General features: G+C 45.1%; 1 protein-coding gene across 1 annotated transcript; it reads left to right on the top strand.

The window, feature by feature from the left end:
* The first annotated feature begins 4,084 nt into the window (after positions 1–4,084).
* On the top strand, positions 4,085–21,022 carry LOC143365394 (uncharacterized). The gene is made up of 4 exons (XM_076805520.1): positions 4,085–5,119; positions 11,369–11,736; positions 17,355–17,432; positions 18,405–21,022. The coding sequence occupies exons 2-4, from the start codon at positions 11,578–11,580 to the stop codon at positions 19,437–19,439; spliced, it is 1,272 nt and encodes a 423-aa protein (XP_076661635.1). The 5' UTR covers positions 4,085–5,119; positions 11,369–11,577; the 3' UTR covers positions 19,440–21,022.
* The last annotated feature ends 2,269 nt before the right edge of the window (positions 21,023–23,291 follow it).

Genomic DNA, 23,291 nt, shown 5'->3' with positions numbered 1-23,291 from the left:
CTTGGAAATTTCGTTGTTGGTTTTCGCGAGGTCGTTTGCTCGTTTAAGGATTACGATACTGCGAGTGCAACTTCTCATATTAACCCTCTGACGCACAGTGTGGGACCCTTGACAAAAATTGTTGTTTATTTCACTTAATATCTTAAATATATTCGCCTGATTTGTTTCTAGCAGTGTTTTGTCCGTACACTGGGAGGGTTAAGAAGATTTCAGTAATGGGTCACAATTTTTCTATTTTCCGAAGAAAATGTTCAATCATATCAATAATTAAGTCTTTCAACCGGAATCATCTTATACCCGTCAAAATGGATAAATACCAATATCATAAAGGTTAGTTATTGTCTGCAAATAATATTCTATTATATTCACAAATAGCATTTGAATATAATTTGTACAATTTTCCATATGTACTGGGAACGTTGTCGCTTGTCCGAGCATTGAGATCACCGAGGAGATAGGCAGGCGTTGAAGTCTCCAACAGCATAACTGAGATTTCGAGCTGCTGTGTCACAAATTGTAAAATTGTATGTATGCAGTACATACGTAGGTATGTATTACGCGATTTTTTTGCTGCCCAAATTCGCTTTAAGGGGGTGAAATCGACCCCTTAAAAAATTCGGCTATTATTCAATTTTGCGTTATAACTCGCAAACTATAAGGGATAGGAAAAAAGTTTCCAGACACAAGTCGTTCTCTTTAATGAGGTCTATCGTCTGGTAAAACAATTATCAATTGTTCATATCATTGAAGTGAATTTGGGCAGGAAAAAGTCGCGTATTACACACCTACGTATGCACTACATATTAAGAGTGGGGATGGGTCGTGTTTTATTTACTGTAAAACCGATCGGGACAGATATTTATTATAAAAAGGTTTCCATGTTCAATTATAGGAAGCTGATAATCACCGTTTCCCAGTAACTCATAGATACAAATACTGTTTTCGCGATAATTCTACTGCCCCGTCCATTATTCGCAGTTTTATTGCCGAGGAAATTCGCGTAAAAGTGCGAAAGGCTAGGAACGAGGCAGTAAACGAGGTTTTGCTCGATCACAATCGCGTCCGCGGCGGCGGTCCGTGCGGGCTGGTGCTGGCGAGCGGCGACGTAAGAAAAAGGCCTTGGCCAATAAAATATCGTGATAAACGACACGGCAGCGCTTTCCACGATTACGTTTACGAGTCGGAGGGCTGCTATACTTACGCGAATCACCGCGCCGAGGGGAGGAGAAGCGTGTCCCATCGCGGCGAGTTTAATAGTGGGCCGCTTTTCCGCACGTGCTTCGGCATTCGACGCCAGGGAAATCGCGGCGTCCGGCTGAACGGCTCATTAAATATAGATGGTTATCTTGATACTTACGCCGGCACCGACCCCAGGAAAATGTACTCCGGCAGAGTTTTATGAACCGTCGACTTGTTACAAAGGTTAGGAAATGTTTTCGCCGCCGCCGCCGCCGCAGCCACCGCCGTGGAAAGTTTATAATTTTCATTGCCCGGTCATGGGTTCGTGTTTCACGGTTCAAACGTTTCGACTAGCCGGCGCGGTGGTCGTAGTCCCGCAATCAACACGACGCAAAAAGACGTATACACGCGTCAACCGTTTTTATTGGTGAAATTTGTCACTGTTCCGGACTCCGCGGACAGTTTCCATGCTGTTTTTTTCCCTGTAGCGAAAAAATGTCTGCCGGGTATAAACTACGTGTCATCGCCGCAACAGGTTGGCTTCCGCTTGAAAGAAAAGTCACGGATTATCGTGTAACGACAGCCTTGTATCAGATAACGGAAACATTAATACCGAATCCGCTGAAAAGAGGATAATGTTCGCATAACCAGAAAATTATTGACGGAGACTTCTGTAAGTTCTGGCCGTATCTGTCGTTGCGGATCCTCCACGGATTTGTGGATTTAAGAGAAAGTCGAAAGAAGGAAGTAACGCGCAGAGAATACTAATTTCAGCGAATATTTAAGGATTATATCTACTCCTGTTAACGCATAATCAACTACATATTTAAATGATAATCAAGGATGCAAAGACCGTGTCAACCATCGCTGTCAGGACCTGCGTCGAAATGAACTTCGTATTTTATTGAAACTGGTACTTGTTTATCGATCCTTGGTACATTTGCCTACAATCTGTGAGAGCGTTATAAACGTTAACAATTTTTAACATTGTTCGTCACCTCCAGGACTTCACATTTCGAAATTTCTCTAATTACCTACAAAAAAAGTCTTCAACTCTCGACTATCAAATAACAAATGCATCGAGGTACTAGTCAGTCATAAGGAATCATAAGGATTTTCACTCGAAAAGCCTACGAGGCTCCTAACAAATTTCGTTTGTAAGTGACAAGGGTTCAATCATTTAGATGGCATCAATTACACTCATTGCATTTAATGGTTGCACTCTTCCAAAATTTAGAAGTTGGATCTTTTCTTAATACATGACAGTTATTAAAGAAATGATTCACATTAAATCCCAATTTATGTGCCTACTACGATCGATATACATATAATAAACTACTATTTAAACTACATACATCTTTTAAAGATTTCTCAGAACCATGAATTCAAATTATGGAATTCTGCTGGCGTCAAGCATTGGTCACAAGCAAATGAAAGCGAATATACGAAAATGGAGTTTACCATATTATAATACAATTAACTCTGCCTCAAATGACATCAATTTTTTTCTAATTAACGACGTTACGAAAATCGATTTTTGAGATCGATGTCGGATCACACCGTGGTAGATAAGTAGGAAAACTGGGACAAAAAGAACAGTATTTTTCGTTTGAATTTAATTTATAACTAAGAAAATTCAAATGATTGACAATTATTTTAACTTGAACAATTATGTTTCTCTCCTGCCAAAATGAGTGTGCTTCGAATTGTTTAGGAAACTGAAAATATGACTTTAAAGTAGTATAATAGCAAAAAATGATTTCGAAAACAGATGTAATTCGTAATATAGCCTATAATTTGAATATTTGTGTAGAACTTATTTGGAACCTATTCTTTCTTATTGCATACAAATTAGTACTCATTGCTGCAATTGCAGAATCCTAAAGTAGCCGAGACCTCTTGTGGTATGTTGAGATTTACGGGCTGAAAGTCATAAAGAGAGAGAGAGAGTATAAAATTAAAATACACTTTTGAGACAGTAAACTTCAATTTTCAAGGAGCGTGAACATAGAACTCGTTATAACTCAGATGTTTATGCAATTTACAACTTTTGCACACGAATATTAAGAAAGCCGAATCAAAGAAAATCTGATTTTCCGTGACGGTAGCCTTTCTAGATCTGTAGTAAATTAAAGTCGTTTTAAATTCTGTTGAATTTTATATTCTAGCTTTTTTTGAGAATTTTCAGAAGCCATAATTGCAGTCTAGTTGTAACAGACCTGATGGAATTTTCCTAGGAAAAACCAATCACGATTGACGGTGAAATTAAGTCCTGACTGGACAAGAACGATACATCTACGAAGATTAACAGGTGCGTCCGATGTCATTATTCGCGAACAAGTGAAATTTTCGAGTGATACCGATTTTGGTCCCACTTTTTAGGAAAATCGACCACCATGGATCGTTTCGACTCGCAGCGCGTCGTCCGCGTCGTCGGCGGGAGGCGCGTTTGCGAGCAGGTTGCGTGTACGAAGCGGAACGTCGCGTCGAGCGTATCCTGGGATCGCTCGCGCGACCACGCACACTGTGCACACGGAAAGGGAGACGAAGACGCGCTTACGCTTGAGATGAATGCTGCTTGCGGGGAGAGATCGACAAGCTCGGCCGAAGGCCAGGGGAGGCGGACGAAGCCTCGGACGAAGCAGCAGCAGCAGAAGAAGAAGAGGAGAAGTTGCGGAGGAGGAAGAGGACCACGACGACCACGACGACTACGATGACGACGACGACGGCGACGGCGACGACGAAGAAGAAGAGGAAGCGGAGAAGAAGGAAGCAACAGAGGGAGAGGCAGAGGAAGAAGAGGATCCACGTAGCGAGAAGGAGAGGGATCGAGGTGGGGGGAGGAGAGAGAGAGAGATCGAGAGAAGGCCGCGGTAGTCTTTCTCGGTCGACTAGGTAAGATAAGGACAAGGCGGACAAACGGACTGACGAAGGTGGCCGAGGTAGGGGATACTCAGTCTCGCGGCCACGTGCTACACGAGCGCACGCCCCGAGCCGGCCGGTGGTCCAGCCACGTCTCCGTCCTCTTCTTCTTCGTCCCGTTTTGTCCCACGCTTCCCGGTTCCTCCTTCTCCCTTCCATTCTTCTTTTGTACACCGACCCGTGTTCCTCTCTCTGCTCTTTTTTTTCCCTTCCTCTCTCTCTCTCTCTCTTTCTCTTCCTCTCGCTCTCCTCTTCTCTGGTCTCCGCGCGCTTCCGACCGTCCGCTTCCCACCCGAACGTGTGTTCCTTTGCGCGATTCCGCCGCGCGCAAAGCGGATTCCGTGGACGCCGCTCGAGCGCGTCTCGCGGCCCGGGAAATCGCGGGTACGCGGCTGTTCCGCTGTTTCGAGGCCACGTTTCCGACGCGAAAAGGATGCTGGTGTGCTCGCATGCTGTTCGAACAACAGCCGAACCTCGTTGGTGCGTCGTCTTTTCCACGGGATCGGTCGCGGAGTCGCTGGGACCGCGATGCTCGCCGTCGTCGACGGCCACGAATGAACTCTCTCCCGAGTTCCTGTGTTTCGCAAAGTGTCCCGGTCCCACGGAAGAGAGCAATCGGGATCTTCGCTTCGATTGCGGAAACGTTTGAAACCTTGTCTCGCGCAGACGCCGATGACATGTCCGTTCCGAGCGGACCAGTTCTCCACTGATTCTCGTGGACTGATTCACAGTGTCGCGTCGTACCCCTAGTTGAAATACTAAAATTGATCGACAGTGTTCTACGAATTAGTGATTTTCAAACGCATTGTGCGCCGATGGTTGTTCTGCTCCTGGAATAGTTCGGTCAGCGTGAACACTTGACAGTGGTCTCTGAAAGCCTCTGGAGTTTGAGGGATTTTTTGAAGTTCGCAGTGCGAAGTGTACAGTGTGGATTCGATGGAATGATCGGTAGCCTGAATTTGTTTAAGGAAGATATGTCAGTAGGCGGGGAACCTCGATTGTCGTCTGATCACGAAAGGTAAATAGCTAGCCTGCAACGGGTGGGTGGTTGATACAAGAATTTTTTAATACAATAAGTGCAAATATGTGCAAAAGCACAAATCCTCGTCTTCTGCCATTTACCGTTGGTGCACACTCTTCGGGATCTCAAATATTTCAGTCAATGTCTGATAGATCTTCCAGGAAAAGCACTAAATCTCCAGTTTCTATCGATTGACGCGTACGTTTTGAAGCCTCGCATAAGTGTCAGCCACCGAGTATCTGACGTTCGAGGGGAAGCATTAAAAGCGCGTTCCTAAATCCCCGGTTTCCATCGTTTACCATTACTTGCGTCTCTTGAAGTGAGAAATACGTGACTATGTCAGCCACTGGATATCCAGTTGGTCGCGGATAAGGAACGGACTAGCCGTGGACCAGAATTCGAGGAATGTCGACAGGATTTCTCGGGAATCGTCGAACAACCAGATCCGCGGTTTCGTGGCTAGTTTAACGAGGCAGTTGGCCGCTGGCTACGCAGGTCGTACGAAAAACCAATTCGAATTTCTCTCTCTCTCTCTCTCCCTCTTTCTCTCCCTCTCTCCTTCCGTCTTTCTTTCGCACCGATTCGCGGCGCCGACGATTAATTTGTCACGACGTCCGGGCACAACAATTTCAACTGTCTGCAGTCGGTGCCATGATATCCGTGTGACGTGCCGCTCACAACCGGTTCATTAATGCTGCAGCCGCTCGTCACTCATTGGCTGCCACGGGTTGCCAGCGAACGTGATGTTTGCGATAGAAAAAAAAAAGAACAGGAGGTGAGACGATCGGAAGGGGGGGGGGGGCGAGAGGGAGAAAAAGAAGGGAAGAGAACAGACAACGCGCCGCGCCGCTCCGGAACGATACTTTTGACGCGAGTGTTTCACCTTTCAATCATTATTATTGCGAACGCCGATCGCCTCGGAGGACGGCCCCCGGTGCCCGGTCCGGACGAGTTGACGGACAATTAGGATATTAATGATGCGTGACGGCGGCCTGGGAAAGTCGACGAAAAAAAAAAACCCACGGGCACCGATGCTCGCGCCTCAACAATGTAGGTATACACTCGATTTCTTCTTTTCGCCGGTGCGACGCGGCGCTTCGTGTCCCGACGATCGAGATCGGCCCGGCTATTCTTCGAGAGAAATCGAACCGGGCACAGTAGGATGATTGCCTCGAGTATTTGCCTCAAATATTTGCTCGATCGTTAGAGCAGCTCGGAGGAAGCCTAATTTTCGGGAGGCCCGCTCCGGGATTAGCTTCCTCTTCGTTCAATTCGATTTGCAAATAACCTCGTTGACATGTAAACTCGCCTGAGTGGAATGTCTAAGTGTGTATCGCGGTACTCGGTTCTTTTTGCCCTGTCGATGCCAGGAAAAAACAAATTTAACCCATAGCAGTCGAATTGCGACTGTGTCGCTAAAAATTGCTGTACCATTATTCAAATTATTTTTGACATTATTAACCCTTAACGGTCCGGAAGTATTTCAAGTTCGCTTCCCACCGGGTCCAAGCGGAAACAAATTCACAGAAGTGACCGGGCACAATGCTCAACGCGTTCGTTATGTAAATATGACGGCAATAAGAGTGATAAAAATAATAAAATGATTTTTGCCGCCATATACGCCATATAGCGGCATTGGTCCGTTAAGGGCTAAATTTGTTTGGTTTTAATAAAGTACTGAACATGTGAGTATCGTACGAGTAAATTCCACCATTTTCGTATATATAATACGAAAAAAAAATATTTAGAAGGGAAATATTCTAGGTCGGAGGAAATGTTTCGTTTTGGAGTTGAAATAACTTCGAGTGCAACTGGCTAAATGGTTTTATTAACCCATTTGCATGATAAGGAAATATGAAAAGAAGGCCTTAATCACCACACTTTATCACCACAAAAGAACTTCATATTTCGGCATTATAAGAAAAAATAAATTGAGCGTATATATACGGTCCGGTGATAGTGACCAGGAAAATTGAGCGTATATATACGCTAATGGTGCAAATGGGTTAACAACTTAACAATTTAAGTTGCAAATTAGCCGTTTAGCAACCGTACGCTGCCACCAGTGGTTTCCCTCGACGGCTCGCTTTATCTCGCGAATTGATTGTTAAAATGTTCAAGCCTATTGCAACTGTAATTTTACTTGAATGTAAGCGCAAGGAAATGTGTAGCGACGAGTAACTTTGATACTAACTTTGATACCACTCGGAGCTTAAACTTGAATCACAACTGTATTATAGGCGGAATATTTTCATCGCGTCGAAGCTGATTGCAGATTTGACAGAAATGAGTAAATCAAATGCGGAACAGTGAGAACAATTGAAGGAGTTAAAAATACTGCGGTGTTGTTTTCAACTCCATAAAGTAATTAACGCTAGCACTCCCAAGCCTCGAGCCGTCACGCGGATTCCCAAGGGGCATACTCTTTTCACTGATTTTTCCCAGAAAAATTGTTTTTTGAAAAAAGTTTTGTAATATTTAAGCGTGTGAAGCTTCATGAACATTTCACGTTGCATTTAGATGTACATTTATAAAATAGAAAATAGATATAATTTTCTTCTCTCAGAATGAATATTCACTTCTGACTGCGTTGAATTCTTGACTGCAACTGAAAATACTGCACCGTTCCTTGCCAATCAGTTCTGTGATCCGCTTATTAGTTCTGGGATTATTTTTGTCATTCTTTGGAGATAAACGGAGCGTTGGGGACCGCTTCGCGTTATTGCCGCTGTACTCACGCCGTGATGCGTTGTCCGGTTTTTCCATGCAATCTTTTCCTATAACAGCGGGATTTTGGAATATTAAACTTAAACGTACAAACGACAATAGATAATTTTTTGAGAATTTTTCACCGAAGAGAAATAGGCCTTTAAAGTTTTCCAATCTGTAGGTTCGGCGAGCCCAGTCGTCCTTCGGTGTGCTGGGATTAAGAAAAGAAATAAATGTAACTCCTCTGTCTGTCAATTAGTACAATTTTTAATTCATCTGAAAATCCGTTCTCTTGCTACGAAGAACAACAATTTCTTGCACCGTGATGACAGGGCAGTAACAAACTCTACTCTCCTGGGTCCTGCGACGTCGGAGGCCAAATTGTTGTAGAATTCGCTCGAATCTCCGCGTTTTCTCGCAGCATGTGATTCGCTATTGTCGCGCCGGGAAGAGAGGAGCTTGTTCATCGAGAATCCCTCTCGAGCCTGAAGTTTCAATTCAGGTGTTCAGGCTGGCGGAATAACTCGCTGTCGACAGGACTTCGTCTTCAGTTTCTATGTAGGATACGCGGTGCGTGCCGCTAATCCAGTCTCCTGAAGAGTGACGCGATGTATTACGTTTGCATACACGCGGTATAACGCTCGCGCGCGCGCAGGTAAAAGAGCGATTATTTCAAGGACTGCAAACTTGTTGCGGCCGCGCGGCAACGATGCGCGCGGCGTCTTCTCCCCGTTTTCTCGGCGGTTTCGCGGCCGGTCGGCTCGAAAATATCAACGAGGGAATATAATAGTGCTCGCGGCAGTTACGTGCGTTCGCGTCTTCCCCCCTTTCCGTTCCCACCCCGCTGTTGTTGTCGTCTAACGTCGCGGACACGCAGACAGCTTCCGACGATGAGCGATTCGCCGCGGCCGTCGGGACTGTTAATTGCAGAATTTCGAGAATCACCGAAGGATCCCGATCATACGATTTCCCGCGGACGTCCCGAGGGGCGTGTCGCTCGTCGGGTTAGCCATTTAGGAGCCCCGGCACCGTTTACGACTCAATTCGGGCCACGGTAATGGGACTTTATCGGTTTAAGAAACTAGTTTCGGCGCGCAAAACTCTCTAGCCACTTACGCAAGCCGGCGATTCGATAATAAATATTAATACCCTAATTGCGCCGAAACTCTCGGAAACCGGTACCATCCGAGGAGCCTCCATTTGGAGGATTTTGCGGGACCCGAGAGCCCTGGTGATAGATAACGTTTATCTGAACGGTTTAATACCGAAATTAATTCTCGATGGGACCAGTCCGCGTTCTTTTATCGAGTCAACCTTTTAAGAGTCTTTCGTTTCACTGTTATTGAGTTAAGATACCGCATCATTTTTTTTTCCTTTTTCAAGGTGTCCTGCGCCCCGATCTTATTCTCTGATCGGTGCGGGCGTAGAAGTTCCTATGTCCCACGCCGAAGAGCCGCGTTTGCCCGCAGGAATGGCGATTTATAGGATCCGCGGTGGCGAGCGGACGATACATTCAACCGAACCGGTCTTCCGCGGGTACACGACTCTTAATTAATTTGTCATTATTTAAGGAAGACATCCCGCGATAAAATTTACAGACGTCACGGCGAACGACGAGCCTCCTCGTATTTCTCGCCTGTCGGTCATCCTTCACACGTATCGATGCCCACCGAACAAATGGAACCCGGCGGAGACGGGACAAAAAAAGGAGAACACTTCTTCCCGGTTCATTCATCATTTGACGATCGAACTTCGTCGCGATCGATGCAGATAAACGAGCATCCACCGTTTTACATTCGATTAAATATGTGTAACATCTCGAGAACACGAGGAGTCGTTCATTTTGAACAGTGCGAACAGGTATTGCATCTATAAGCCTTATCGTTCATTGAAATCACAAAAATCAAACAAATATTCTACATGAAATAACTACAAATTTAACCGTCACAGACTCCTTAGAAACAATTGAACGAACGATTTACGGTGAATTCATTTTCGTTTTACGCTCCAGTTTCACCAATTGTGCTTGATTCACCATCTCACAGTGATAGATCAACAACAAATTTGACAGTAGCTGAAACAGAAAATCGAATTTTCATCCCAGGATCATGTAAAAAGATTAAATTAATCAATTCAGGCACGGTTTTTATCTTTCCCTTGTGTAGTTCGCTTTTTTTTTTTTAATGATTTCTGTAAGGTTCTGGCTGTTAAGGGCGCCACGGTGATAATTCTCCGAGCGTGACCGGTTCGTGCGAAACGATTTCGCGTGCCGGACAAGTTCCGAACAAAATGGTGGCGTGCAAAGGGCGGCGCTTATTATTTCGAACGCATCAAAAACGGAACCTCGTTACTCGGAAGCGGACACGTTTACACGCGTCGGGATTCACCAGGCGTACACGGGTTCGGTTCCCGCGCGCGGATGAAATTAATACGTGGTCGGCGCCGTAATTAGCGCTCGTATTTATGCGCCTCTTGCGAGGCGGGCTCCGTTAACATGGTAATGGCGTTACACCGCTGTAAACACGACATGTTATCTCGACCGATCCCGGCGAAATCCGCGCAAGAAATGGCGGATTCTGAACGCCTCGGTTTTTCGGGGGAGTTACCTGCAAAATTGATTGAAATTCTCACCTGTTAATTAATTTCCGTAAAAGTCCTCGCAGGCGTACGATCAGAGGGCAATTTTTACAGAACAATTTTTATAGAACTGCGTCTTCGCTTGCTAGAAAAATTACCAAAATTTTCTTTTCTAACAGAATTCACAGACTCTCCGATTATTGTCGAATGAAATACTTATTTTAGATCTTTTGAGTGCTTACTTTTGCATGGGCTTGTATTAAACTTGAAATTATCAGTCAAGAAATTAAATTTTAACATTTTTGCAAGGCATCGAACACACGTCACTTTTAGTATTAAGTTTAGTGTTGAATTATTAAGGAGATCCAACAGTAGCCCAAACAGTTGTGTTTGCCTATCATGCGCTTAGGCTTTATTCGAATTTCCAAAATAAAATCATAAAGATTATGCTCCTAAGATATTGGCCCCACAATTGATACTATAATACCTCTCTTCTCGATAAGAGCTTAACACTAATTGATCTATGAACCTCTCGTTTATACAATATTGGACTATTTTATGCAATTTACGACAAAAATAAGGCGAAATATAAAACTGTGGAAAAATGACAAAACATTAGTGATACATTATTTTCAATATATTAAATTTCAACGCTAGATTTACGAAACCCGTCAAAACGACTGATTAAATTCAGTCATTTAATTTACAATTATTGTGATTGTAAAAGTGCATTTATACGAAATTTATTTAACACATTTACTCCTTGGAACATATATTACGGTAAAAGCTGCTAAAAATCTGGCTGAATATATTCTTGATATTTTTCTAAATAATCCAATCTGGTCACTTTTAGTGCTCCGTAAACCTAGTGATAAAGTAAGAAACAAATTCTTGTCTGGCTCCAGTGTTCGTCCTGTAGTGTAATAGTAGAGTACTCGACTAGCCCGTTTATGGTTGCAGTTGGCACGGGGTCCTGTGAGGATCGAAGAAGAGGCCGGTGGGTCCCGGTTCACCGCGATCCAGTGAATCCGTAGCAGCCGACGAAATTTCGAACGGCTGCGGAGGTTGTCGGACACGCGCGAAAATGTCGGCCCGCGGCATCGAACACGGAACAGACGGCTCGAGGGCCCGGCGCGAACCGTTTACACCGAGAGATTAAAGAACATCGAATGGACGTGGGCGATTTGTCGAGCTCGGCAGGATTGGCTGGGAGCGGATCCATCCCTGGTGCAACGGGTGTTGGTATCATTACAAGTACGACATCCGCCACCGCAGGGTGGTGGACGCCTACGTCGACGATCGCCTCGGCAGCGGCCAACACCGACGTGGTGAGTTCCTCTTGTACCTTTTTACTATCGACAAGCCACCTCGATCCTCTCCGCCGAATTCGCACGGGATTCGGGAACAACTTCATCGATTTTTTTCCAAGCGATTCAAACGTACCTATCATTTCCTATACAGTGCAATTTGTGAACACTTTACCGACCGGAAGCCCATTAACCCACTTTTATCATAAGGAAATATGAAAAGAAGGCCTTCATCACCAAACTTCTTTTTTATTATATTTAAATACAAAAATTACTACAAGTGAAAGACCTTGATATTTCAGCGTTATAAGAAAGAATATATTGAGCGTATATATACGCACCGGTGATAGTGACCAGGAAAATTGAACGTATATATAACGCTAATGATGCAAATGGGTTAACTGCAGAGTTTAATTTCAAAAATCCCTCACGGGCGCGGAATTAAAATCGAGCAGTGACTTAGAACAAGCCAGATGCCGGTATTATAAATTTTACGAAAAAAGTAGAGCAAAATGAGAAAGGATTACAGTTTTATTCGATAAGAAATTAATAATTCATCAACGTCGACCGCACCGCAATAGAGATTTGGTCCGACGTGTGTACACGTCAAACGCGCTTAACTGGTTAATTGACTTTTTCATGACCGAGCTGAATGTAAAAGAAGTTCCACAGTTTTCTTATCAATAATAATTTCAGGAGAAATTGTTACACTATATAAATTCGAAAAATTTGTTGAGCGAAGAAATTCGAAGAAATCCTTGTCACTTTTGAACAATTTATTCAGACGTTCGCATGTTCGATCTAAAAAAGAGTATTGCAAAATTGCTGGTAAGTAAAAAAGAATGATCGACGTATTCGCTCAAGTTTCATGTCATGGGAACAATTTCGTCGATTATTTTCGGAAATTATTCTTCGTGTGATTAACTCATTTAAATCTTCTGTGTCACGTACGGTGCAGTTCATTAAATCCAGTATACTGATGTGCTCGCTCAAGTGTCATATGGTTGATTTAGCTTGGCGGAAGGTATAAACGATACTGTGGAAGTAGCTTCATCTATTTGAAGCAAAATGGTTTCTGACGATTTCCATATGTACTTAGAAGAACCATTTTGCCAAGATGTGAACGGTGACATGATTATGACTAGACTGCGAATAATAATGTTCATAAGCTGCAAATAATACAGAAATATCCTTGAATTTTGTAGATCTGTCTACTGCTTTAAATTGTGCCTGCTCATTTGTGCCCCAAATGCTTAAAATCTGCAGTCCAATTTTAACAGTGTACTGTTGCTCAATTTATTTCATATCTTGGGTGTAGTCCCTGCTAAGTGGTAAACCCTGCTGCGATCTTTCGAAAAAATGGAGAAAAGTGTTTTGTGAACAGTTTTCCAAAAACGATGGAGCGCTGAAACGAAAGGATGAACCGCTAGAAGACAGGGGTGTCATGAACACCTATTTTTGTCGGTAACGTGGTTACCTTATCGCGAATCTACGTGGTCTTGGCTCTTAATCATATTTGCAACGAAACTTCCACGAAATTCTGGCTTAGTCTCGGGGCTAATGTAACGGATTCAGGGAATGGGTCGATTTAGAACATTAAAAATAAGGGGATGTTTGCAGATTTTTTTGTTAAGAGACTATGGGAGGGTTCCTTTCGAAACTTTTAGGATAGTCTGTCTTACATTGAAGGAAGGTGTGCTAATTTTCTCGTTGGTGTGCGGTGTAAAACGGAGGGGTAGACACGGGGTAGACACTCGACACGATGGAGATTTTAATTGAACTGTGCCACTACTGTATCGTGTTGTAAGAAGGTGGACTATTGTAGCGCAGTTTCGCCCGGAGCGTATCTGGGTGAGACGGGCAATGGCTTCTTGCCGTAGGAACGCCGGCAAAAGCGCAGGACGGTGCAAGGTAAAAAAGGTTAAACGTCCAACAGATGACGCGGCTGTGTCACCTCGGTTCTAATCCCCTGCACTCTCGGCCGCTGCACTCTCGAACGGAACTAAATAATGGTCCCCGGTGTCCCGATGCATCTCTCTCTCTCTCTCTCTCTCTCTCTTGCTCTCACGTCGACGTTTTCTTTCTCCCATCGACACCGGCAACCTATCGCGTTCTCCTCTCTTGTTCCACCTTCTCTCCTCGGCCACCGCGATTCGACCCTTCTCGGGCCGCTTAATCGCACACCCGCAACCAAGGAGACGTCTCATTAAGTAACGCGCGAAGGTAATGCCGATGACGAATGGCACTCGACGAAGAAATGAAAGTACCGTGCCAACCGGGGATCTTTTTCCTCGCGTTACACGGCCGATGATTCGCCTTTTGCCAACGCCGCTGCCCGGTTTCACCACTGTCCACCGATTTTTCTTTTTTTTTTAGGGGGACCCAACCGCGAAACGAGGATTTAACCCGTTGAACCGGCGATTTTGTTTCCGTCGTTCCTCCGAGAATAATTAAAAGCGAATAAGGATGTCTCGGGACAACGCGTAAGAGGGCCTTCGCGATGTTATTTTACAGCGGTCTTCAAACTTTGATGACTCGCGAGACCTTTTGTGAAAATGACGCGATTGGAACGTTTGAATCTTTTGACAGTAAATGGTACGCCTAATGTTTCAATTAATAAACTCGACACCGAGTAAGAAACTGTTCAGTTATTTATATTCCTGATTTTATAATCTTTTCTGGGAGTTACACAATCCTCAGAAACTCTTACAAATTAATCGAATTTGTTGCAAATATTGTCGCTCAGTTCACGCGAAAAATGAAAACAAGACCTTCACTACATTACATTTCTCTTTTACCGAACAATTTTAACAGATGTTGCATAGGATCATCCACTATAATTGCATTTCTCGAGCTGTGTAATTAACGCCTGCAGGTTCTGTGAATTTTCATAGTGCAATAGCAAACACCTCGTTAAGTGAAGAATTATTTAATAACCCTTTCGTGATGAGACGAAAAAAATCAAATGTCAGAAAAATTAATTCCTCTTATTAGTCTCTTTCAAAAAAGGCACACACGTATCCCTTGGAGGGTTAAGTAAAAACTCATTCAGACGCAGGGCAAACAAGCGAAATAAGAGATTGTGTTCGCGCTAGCCAGATAATGAAGCAATCTAGAGGAAATATCATCTTCAGCGACGCACAGTTGCCGCATTTCCAAACATATTATTTGAATAATACCGAAGCCAGCCCCAGAGAACCGCGAAAGGTTTCGTCTAGCCGGCTGACGTAACATGATTCCGTCGGTCGACGAACGCCCCTTACATCGGCGATTACTTTCGTTACGAAATCGCAAACTAGAATCGATACACCCTTCTTGCGCCGGGGAATCGAACAACATCTCCGATGAGTCCGCACGCTCTCTCCCGTCCACGATTTACCTTTCCCGTTCGGTCATCCTTTCTCATTTGATCGTCGCGATCCGCGGAGGCCGCAGCCTGGTTCGCCGGTAATGACTAGCTAACTAGGTTTTAATAGGAACACGGTCTCGCAACCGAATCACCGACGGTTCTTGCCTGGCCGGGAGAACGCAAGAAAAGGACCTTTTTACCGTTTTCGAGAGCGTACGAGCTGCGCAGCGTTCACCCGACGATTCTCAACCTACAATAACACTCGACAACGAAACGTCCGAACCGAAGAAAAATAACTCGTTTAATTCGTGCGGGCTACCAATGAGAATTTCAATGCTGGAAACGGAATAATATTACTTAAACAAACAGACAGCCGGAGACACTCGTGTTCCGAGTTGCAATCGATTCGAGCGACACCGCACATCCTAGAAAGATCTTCTGAAGAATTCAAGGAGCAAGGATTGCTTCAAGTTTCAACGACATTTAGCACATGCTCTAGCTTCTGAATCTTCTATTGGATCATTGTTAACACTAAACCTATCACCGCCCGTCGAAATGACCGGTTCCAGATTTTTTATTTTGCAATTACTGAAATTATAAAGATAAATGGTTGCAGTGATTTCTCTATATATGTCGCCAAGACTTGGATGATAAATGTTGCAGAATTATCTTCCATTGGATTATTGTTAACACTAAACCTATCACCGCCGGTCGAAATGACCGGTTCCAGATTTTTTATTTTGCAATTACTGAAATTATAAAGATAAATGGTTGCAGTGATTTCTCTATATATGTCGCCAAGACTTGGATGATAAATGTCGCAGAATTATCTTCCATTGGATTATTGTTAACACTAAACCTATCACCGCCGGTCGAAATGACCGGTTCCAGATTTTTTATTTTGCAATTACTGAAATTATAAAGATGCTTTCGCGCGAAATGATTGCCGTGATTTCTCTATATATGTCGCCAAGACCTGGATGATAAATGTCGCGGAATTATCCCCACTACCGCGGGCTATACCCAGTGAGGGGCTGCGAAGCTCGAGAGGCCCCAGGAGTGTAAACATAACTCGGATATGTGTCCTGGACGATACACGACGCTGTCAAGACCCATGTTGTTGACATATATCGAGAATTCACTGTAAATATATACATTTAGTATAGCATATATTATAACACGTACCGCACAAAATCCAAATAAATTCAATCTCGTAATTTTGATAAGACAACATATGTCACTTACTTTTCAGGCTCGGTAGGTTTACTGTTAATAGTCCATTGAATTGACATAACTTTAAGCAAACGCTCTACCTGCACCCAACCTGAAAATCAGTACATCATTAGGAAATTGTAGAAAAACAGATTCAAACATGAAAAAGACAATTAAAAAGTTGGTTATTATGAATATTCATGCTGGAGCGTAACGTTGACTCCGCTGAGAAAATCCACGGAGTTAATGCACAAACGTTTGACTGTCCGTTTCGAATGAAAACGTTTATCAACTTCTCCTCTCAGCGTATTCCCACTTCTTCATCACTGTAAGAACATGACATGAATGAACCAAATTAATTCGAGAACAAGAGAGACGAACGATGGATCATGACCGCGCTTAGGGCCCATAGAACGGTAACAAACACCGGTCGGCTAACAAATTGCAGCCGACATGAAAGACTCTGGCGGCAGAAATTTTCACGTCGAAATGATATTACGTGTTAAACAAACAGGCACTCGACTAACGCGCGTTAATGACTGTCGATGACTGGCGGCCGAGTTGCGTTCGATTCGAGCGGAACCGCCATGTTGCGATATCGACGCGAATCGCCATCATTCACGGATCTATTCGTCCGATCGCCTATAAATCATGTAAAATCATCGATAGTTTTTTTCTTTTTCGTCGGTTTCCACGGCACGGTGCAGTGTCCGGCGGCGGTTTTAATCGTTTCGGTGTTGCGAGACACGAGAGAACCCAGCTCGGTTGGTAGATGTGTCGTTACGGAGGAGCTTGTTAAGTACTCAATGATTAATCCGACGTTACTAAACGCCTCCCGCGATCGTCGCTGAAATAAATAGCGTTAACAGCGGGAACACTTACTTTACGGCCGTGTCTGCCCATACGTATGTATAGCGCTGGGAGTGGGGATATTTTTGTTGTCGTGATCCGACAAGAAACAGTCTTTCATGATTGGCACGTATTTGAGCGCGATCCTCGCGCCGGCGCGGTGCGGCGTTCCGAGCGTCTTCGGTTTCTTGGCTGAAGCGTAACCACATGTCGCGTCTTTTTGTTGCAGATGAATCAGCTGTGCAGGGTCTGCGGGGAGCCGGCCGCGGGTTTTCACTTCGGAGCCTTCACGTGTGAAGGTTGCAAGGTCGGTATCCGTCGAGCACGTTGCTTCTTCCCAGTCGCCACACCCATCGCAAAAACTGAATAATTTAATAATCATCTACTTGCCTCTAACTAGCCTCTAATGCTAGTTTCGGTGGCTGCTTCAGGAAGTGGTTCGGGCGAAGTTGGCTCTTTGCACTTTTGTGTCATCTTCTTCCAAGTTTTTGTATTATAACCTTGGGCTACTCTTGGTAAAAATCAAATTTCAAGAAAATAGTTTATTCTATACGCACAGGGCACTTAATAAAAAGGTGTTACAGTGATTTCTCTATATATGTCGCCAAGGCCTGGACGATAAACGTCGCGGAATTATCCCCACTACCACGGGGTAAACATAAAACGCCTCGGGTATGTCTCCTGAATGATACACGATACTGAGGAGGCAAATATCGAGAATTCACTGTAATCGCTTTTCCGGAATTTTGTCACGGAGATTAATGATTTGCAACGATGAAGAAGTTGTACAGGCCGAGTACTTAGTCAATACGTCCTAAGGTTTAATTAGCTTGCACAGTACGACTCTCCCCTAAGTATCAGATGCACAAATTAATTCGTGGTCTTCGTGGTACCTAGAATTAAATTGTCAAACAAACGATTCCGTATTGATGGTATTGTATTCGAAAAAATACATTGACAACTCAGTTTTATCAAAGCCCTATTTGACATAAAGATGGAGCAGACAGGATTAGACAATTTTCAAAACGAAGTAAGCGCCACGAATGAATTTGTACAGCCACCATTTCGCGTTTGAATAAGTAATCCGCCATTTTATCGATCGCTAGACTGTCCAATCGAATAGATCCATCGCGCCTTAGCGTATCAGGTTGTACGATCTATGAAACCTGGTGGATTACTTATTATTACAAGCTAATCGGATGATAAACAGCTTAATCGGCAGAGGATCGACGATCCCGTGACCCCAGCGAATCACACCCGCCTGTTTTCTGCCCCGCAGTCGTTCTTCGGCCGCACCTACAACAATCTAGGCAGCATCTCCGAATGCAAGAACGGCGGTGTGTGCGTGATCAACAAGAAGAATCGCACCGCGTGCAAGGCGTGCCGTCTGCGGAAGTGTCTGATGGTCGGGATGTCGAAGTCTGGTTCCCGGTACGGTCGCCGTTCGAACTGGTTCAAGATCCATTGTCTACTCCAGGAGCAGTCGCACCAGGCGCATCAGACGCGTCTGATCAAGGACCCGAAGTCCGCCTACGAGAAGGCGTTCGGTTCGCTGGACGTGGCGAACAATAACAATAACAATAACGAGAACGCGGGCACGACGAGCTCGTCGAACGTAGTCGGTATGGTTACGACAACAACCACCACAGCGAACAGTTACCATCACCATCATCATCAACAGGATAGGTACCCGAAGCGGGAGGAGTCGGTACTGAGGCCGCAGGAGTTGCCCGCGCAATTACGAACGCAGGATATAGCGACGAGACCCGGCCAGGACCCTCTGCTGAGGCCGGTCGACCTGGTGAGAGGGCCGCACGAGTTGCTCAGGCCCGAGGTGTCCAGGTTCCCGATGTGGAGGGGCCCGCCGTTCTTTCATCCGGCCCTGACGCACATGCAGCTACTGAACGCGCCGTTCTTCCCGTTCCAGCAGCGATTCATCGTCCCGTACGTGAACCAGGTCGGCGCGTCCCAGATGGTAGCGAGCCTGACCAGCTCGTCGAGCGACAGCGTCAGTCCCCGGTCGACCCCGTCGCCGAAGAAGGACGAGGAGAACAGAAGCGGTCGGGACGAGTGCAAGGACGACGGGGTCTGCACGAGGAGCCAGATGGAGGTCGCGTACGACAAGAGTCTGGCGTTCCTGCGGTCCCTGGGCCCGGAACAGGACGAGCCGATCGATCTGAGCGTGAAGCCTGGCCCGACGGAGGAGAAGGAGCCGGAGAACGCCAGCACCGAGGAGGAGAGGTCGACGGACAGCGAGGACAACGAGCTCCTACAGGACACGGGGCCGCCGCTCGATCTCACCAGGAAGACATGACCCCGGAGCCACGGAGGCACTCGATAGGAAAACGGGACTTGCTCTGGCCAGAGAGTGGCTCGTCTGGGATCATCGTCGAGACGTCGCCGGTCCACGCACAGAGAGTCACATTGTTGGCCTTCCGCGGAGACTGGGAGATGAGTTACGACTGAAGTGACTCGGGGAAAGAGTGATCCTTCGAGCGAGCGGTTCTCGCGAAAGGAAAACATTTCCGATCGGCGCTGAAGAGAATGAAGAAGAAAGACGACGAAGAAGAAGAAGCAGATAAAGAAGCGGAAGATCGGAGGATAATTTGGTGGCAAGCGAGATACGTGAAGGATTCTTCAGAGGAGTGCGGAGGATTTATTTCTTTTTTAGTTCAATGGAAAAGCGACGCGCGCCTGGATGGGAGACGTCCAGCGGCAGGAAGTGGACGGTCGCGAATGACTCTACGATCAGCGATCGGATCGACGCTTAAAATTGCTCAAGTCCTCGGCATCAGCACACACGGCCTCTTTGGTCAGGCTCGTCGCAGGTGCTCGTCGAAGTGGTCGAAGAAGATCGGCTATAGGGTACCCTCTGCAGCCTTACCTGATGCACGACGGACGATTGTGCCTTCACCGGTGCCCCTTTGAGCTCTCCCAGCCCGGGTAGAGAGTGCCAGTAAAAACCACGTGATAGTTTAACGTTAAATGATAACCGCGTGTGGTCGCACCCTATATGCATAGATTACAAATAAACAGATTTACGATATACAGATTTTGTGCGCGAGAAACCGATCGGGACGGCGACCGGAAGTCTTCTGGCGCTCGGGAATGGCCAGTGTTTTCGTTGATCGTTTCGCGGCTTGATTTTCAACGTTTTATTTATAAACCGAGCTCGGTTTCGTTTAACGAGATCGAGGCATATTCGCGATCGGGGTCTCGTCGAGAGATATCGATCTTCCCGGGACGAGACGATCCGGGAGAGGAGTATGACGGACCGTTCTTCTTTTTTTTGCGTTCGCACGAAAATCGTACGGTTTCTACAAATATTTTCTTACGCCGCCGAGAGACCGGTAGAAAACGATCGAAGTGGAAAAAAAAAGGAGAACTGGTGAGCAGGAGGAGGAGGCGGAGAGAGGCGGCGATCGCGATCGAACGATACGCGGCGCAAGCCCGCCAAGTGTTCGGCGAGGATACGAAGTAAAATAAAGAATATTGTATAGCCAATATGTGGCGCCTTGATCGTCGTTCATTAAATCTCTCCTCGATCATCGTTTCCCTTACGCGAGCGTCCGTAATCACGTACCTCGAACTCGAGATGGTATTCGATTACTTTCGTCTCGCGCGTCTCTCGCATTCCAAGCCGTCGAGTCGGCGCGAGCGCGCGTCGCACACATCCGAGCGATACAGAGAGAATGAGAAAGAAAGAGAGAGAGAGAGAGAGAGCCTCACCCTGTCTATAGGTTTATTTATTCGATAATAAATTTGTCCGTGTGTGATGCACTGCAAGAAAACGCACCGTTTCCGACGATGTCCGCGCTGAAACGCCGCTAATAGGCCTGCCGTGGCGACCTTAGGTTAACGCAAAACCGTTTCGAGGTGCGAGTACGCGCTCGAATGATGAAGGGAATAGGGCATTCGAAAGAACGCCTTGGACGTGTCCTTACCGAGGATCCAGTGACAGGGAAGCTGAGCCGAGTAGTCCTTGGGCGGAGCTTTTACTGCTAATTACCGCTGGTCTCTCCAATCGCGAGAATTTCACGGTCTTCGGGCTATATACCACCCATGGCAGGAAATGCTCGATCGATATCGTGGCTGTGATTGTTGCAGGAACTGGCCGAGCGTCTATAACAAACGAAAAATAGTATTGCTTACCCCCCCCCCGCCCTCTCTCTCTCACTGAACCTGTATTTTCTTAATTCTTAGCCTACTCTTCTTCTTCTTCATTACCTCAGCTTCCAACTTTTCATTTCCACTATCAGTTCATTTGTCTCCTCCTCACTTTTGCTTTAGACTGCTTTCTCCCCTCCCTTAATCTCAAATTCCTCTTTTAAATATCTTTCATCTCCTCCCTTTATATCCTCCTTGTTCACTCTCAACCTTCTAATAATTATATACTATTTTCCCTTGTGATTTTCTTTATTTCTTTTTGCCACTACCTTCTCATCTACTCTCCGCAAGACCTCCCCTAGTATTGCTTACCTATTAGTCAAATGTGATTTTTAGGGAAGTCTCGAAAAATCTATATATATTTGAAAAAACACGTTGAAAAAAAATGTATATACAGGGTGTCCCACATAACACTTTTCACGATTTTTCAAGTACTTGCGATAATCTGACAAACAAAAATTTTCAACAGAAGTTGATCAATTTTCGATTGGCTGTACATTGCAATAAAAAAAAAGTTCGAAAAAAATTATTTTTTAGTGTTGTCAAGGTCGCCTTCATTTTTTTAAATGGCACTTTGTATTTTTGACTTAACAGTATCATAGCCCGTATCAAGACGCATTCAACGACCTAGCATACCATGACTTTTGGATGACCTTGAAGGCAAAGAAATGAAAATTTCAACAAAAAATGACAGTCTGCTTGAATGGGTACTTGAATATATATATTTTTTCAACGTACTAGAATTGTCAAAGAAGAAGCCATTTTCTATCCGGCTCGTGTGTCACGCAATTAACGTAGAAACTTTTTTTTCCGCATAAAGGTCTGCATAGATATCATATTTCAACGCGACTTCGCCTTCTATTCCCGGCTTCTTTAATTATTGTCGCGAGCTTTATGGGTGATCGGTACGAACATCTGGTTAGAAAAAGGACAGGAAAAAACCCGGGAAAGAAATCATTCTCGCGATGCCAGAGATGAGAGAGAGGCGCGCTCTCGTCGATTTATTATCGTTTCTCTTCTGTCGATCTATAAACATCGCGTGTAGATCTCGACCCGTTTTTGCAGCCGCGTTACGCCGCGCCGGTGATTTACGTATCGGCAGAACAAAAATCGTAAAATCCTAATGATCTTCTTAGGCGGACTTTCGTTGCATGCGATTTTTCGGAAAGCGAATAGCCCGTTGGAGACTTCGACGACCGCATGGGCGCGATCGTGACGCTCGGGAAATTTTCAAGAGAGTGTAGAGGCTGAATCATTTAATTGTTTAATGTTCTTTACTTGGGTAAAGTAACTGGGCAATTATTTGGACAACTATTTTTTATGGAAGACGTCTCTGTTGCAGATAAGTTGTTAGAAAATCAACAAGATATAATATTTACATTTCCTTCATCCTTTTCTGCTATTATTAAATTCCATCCTGTATAAAAATTAGCTGCAGAACGGAACAGTTACAATATTCTTACGAGTAAAATAAAATATCGGAGAACCTCAACAAACTGTTGACATATCTTCTTCTGGACAATGAATTCCTTTTCCCGAACCAACAATAATGCCTCGTCTCGTCTGGACTCGAATGTTCCGGTCGTAATTGTTACGAAAGGTCAGGTACTCAGGATTAAAAAAAGAAATGACGGAGAGTACCTAAACACGATCTGAAGCAGAAGCGGCTCGGTACTGTTACCTCGCTAAATTAGCGTAAATACCGTGGATCATTTGCTGGCATCTCTGTAACGCAATTCCGAATAGAAAATTAACGATCGATTGGATTTATGATCCGTTTTATTGAGGCTCGTTCCCCGAGCGAGTTTTTTTTTTGTTTCTCCTCCGTTCCCGAGGCAGGCCGGACGAAACAAGAACTCGTTGATATTGCTCGCAGTAAAATGTTCAAGACGATCTTGAACCTGCGAGTCCGAGGGTTTCCGCGCGCGAGTTCACGAGAAGTGACACAATCGGCGGCGTTCACCTGCGCGCACCTGCGTGTGTGTGCTCACGGCGGAGT

The sequence above is a fragment of the Halictus rubicundus genome, chromosome 2, assembly GCF_050948215.1.
Source record: "Halictus rubicundus isolate RS-2024b chromosome 2, iyHalRubi1_principal, whole genome shotgun sequence".
Taxonomy (NCBI): domain Eukaryota; kingdom Metazoa; phylum Arthropoda; class Insecta; order Hymenoptera; family Halictidae; genus Halictus; species Halictus rubicundus.
This window is presented reverse-complemented; position numbering and strand designations above follow the sequence as displayed.

What these genes read in the sequence shown, in the direction of transcription:
- LOC143365394 (XM_076805520.1), top strand. Translation starts at nt 11,578, where the DNA reads ATGGACGTGGGCGATTTGTCGAGCTCGGCAGGATTGGCTGGGAGCGGA. An exon ending in CAGCGGCCAACACCGACGTG is followed by an intron (nt 11,737 to 17,354) that starts GTGAGTTCCTCT and finishes TTTTTGTTGCAG; the next exon opens with ATGAATCAGCTGTGCAGGGT. An exon ending in TCACGTGTGAAGGTTGCAAG is followed by an intron (nt 17,433 to 18,404) that starts GTCGGTATCCGT and finishes TCTGCCCCGCAG; the next exon opens with TCGTTCTTCGGCCGCACCTA.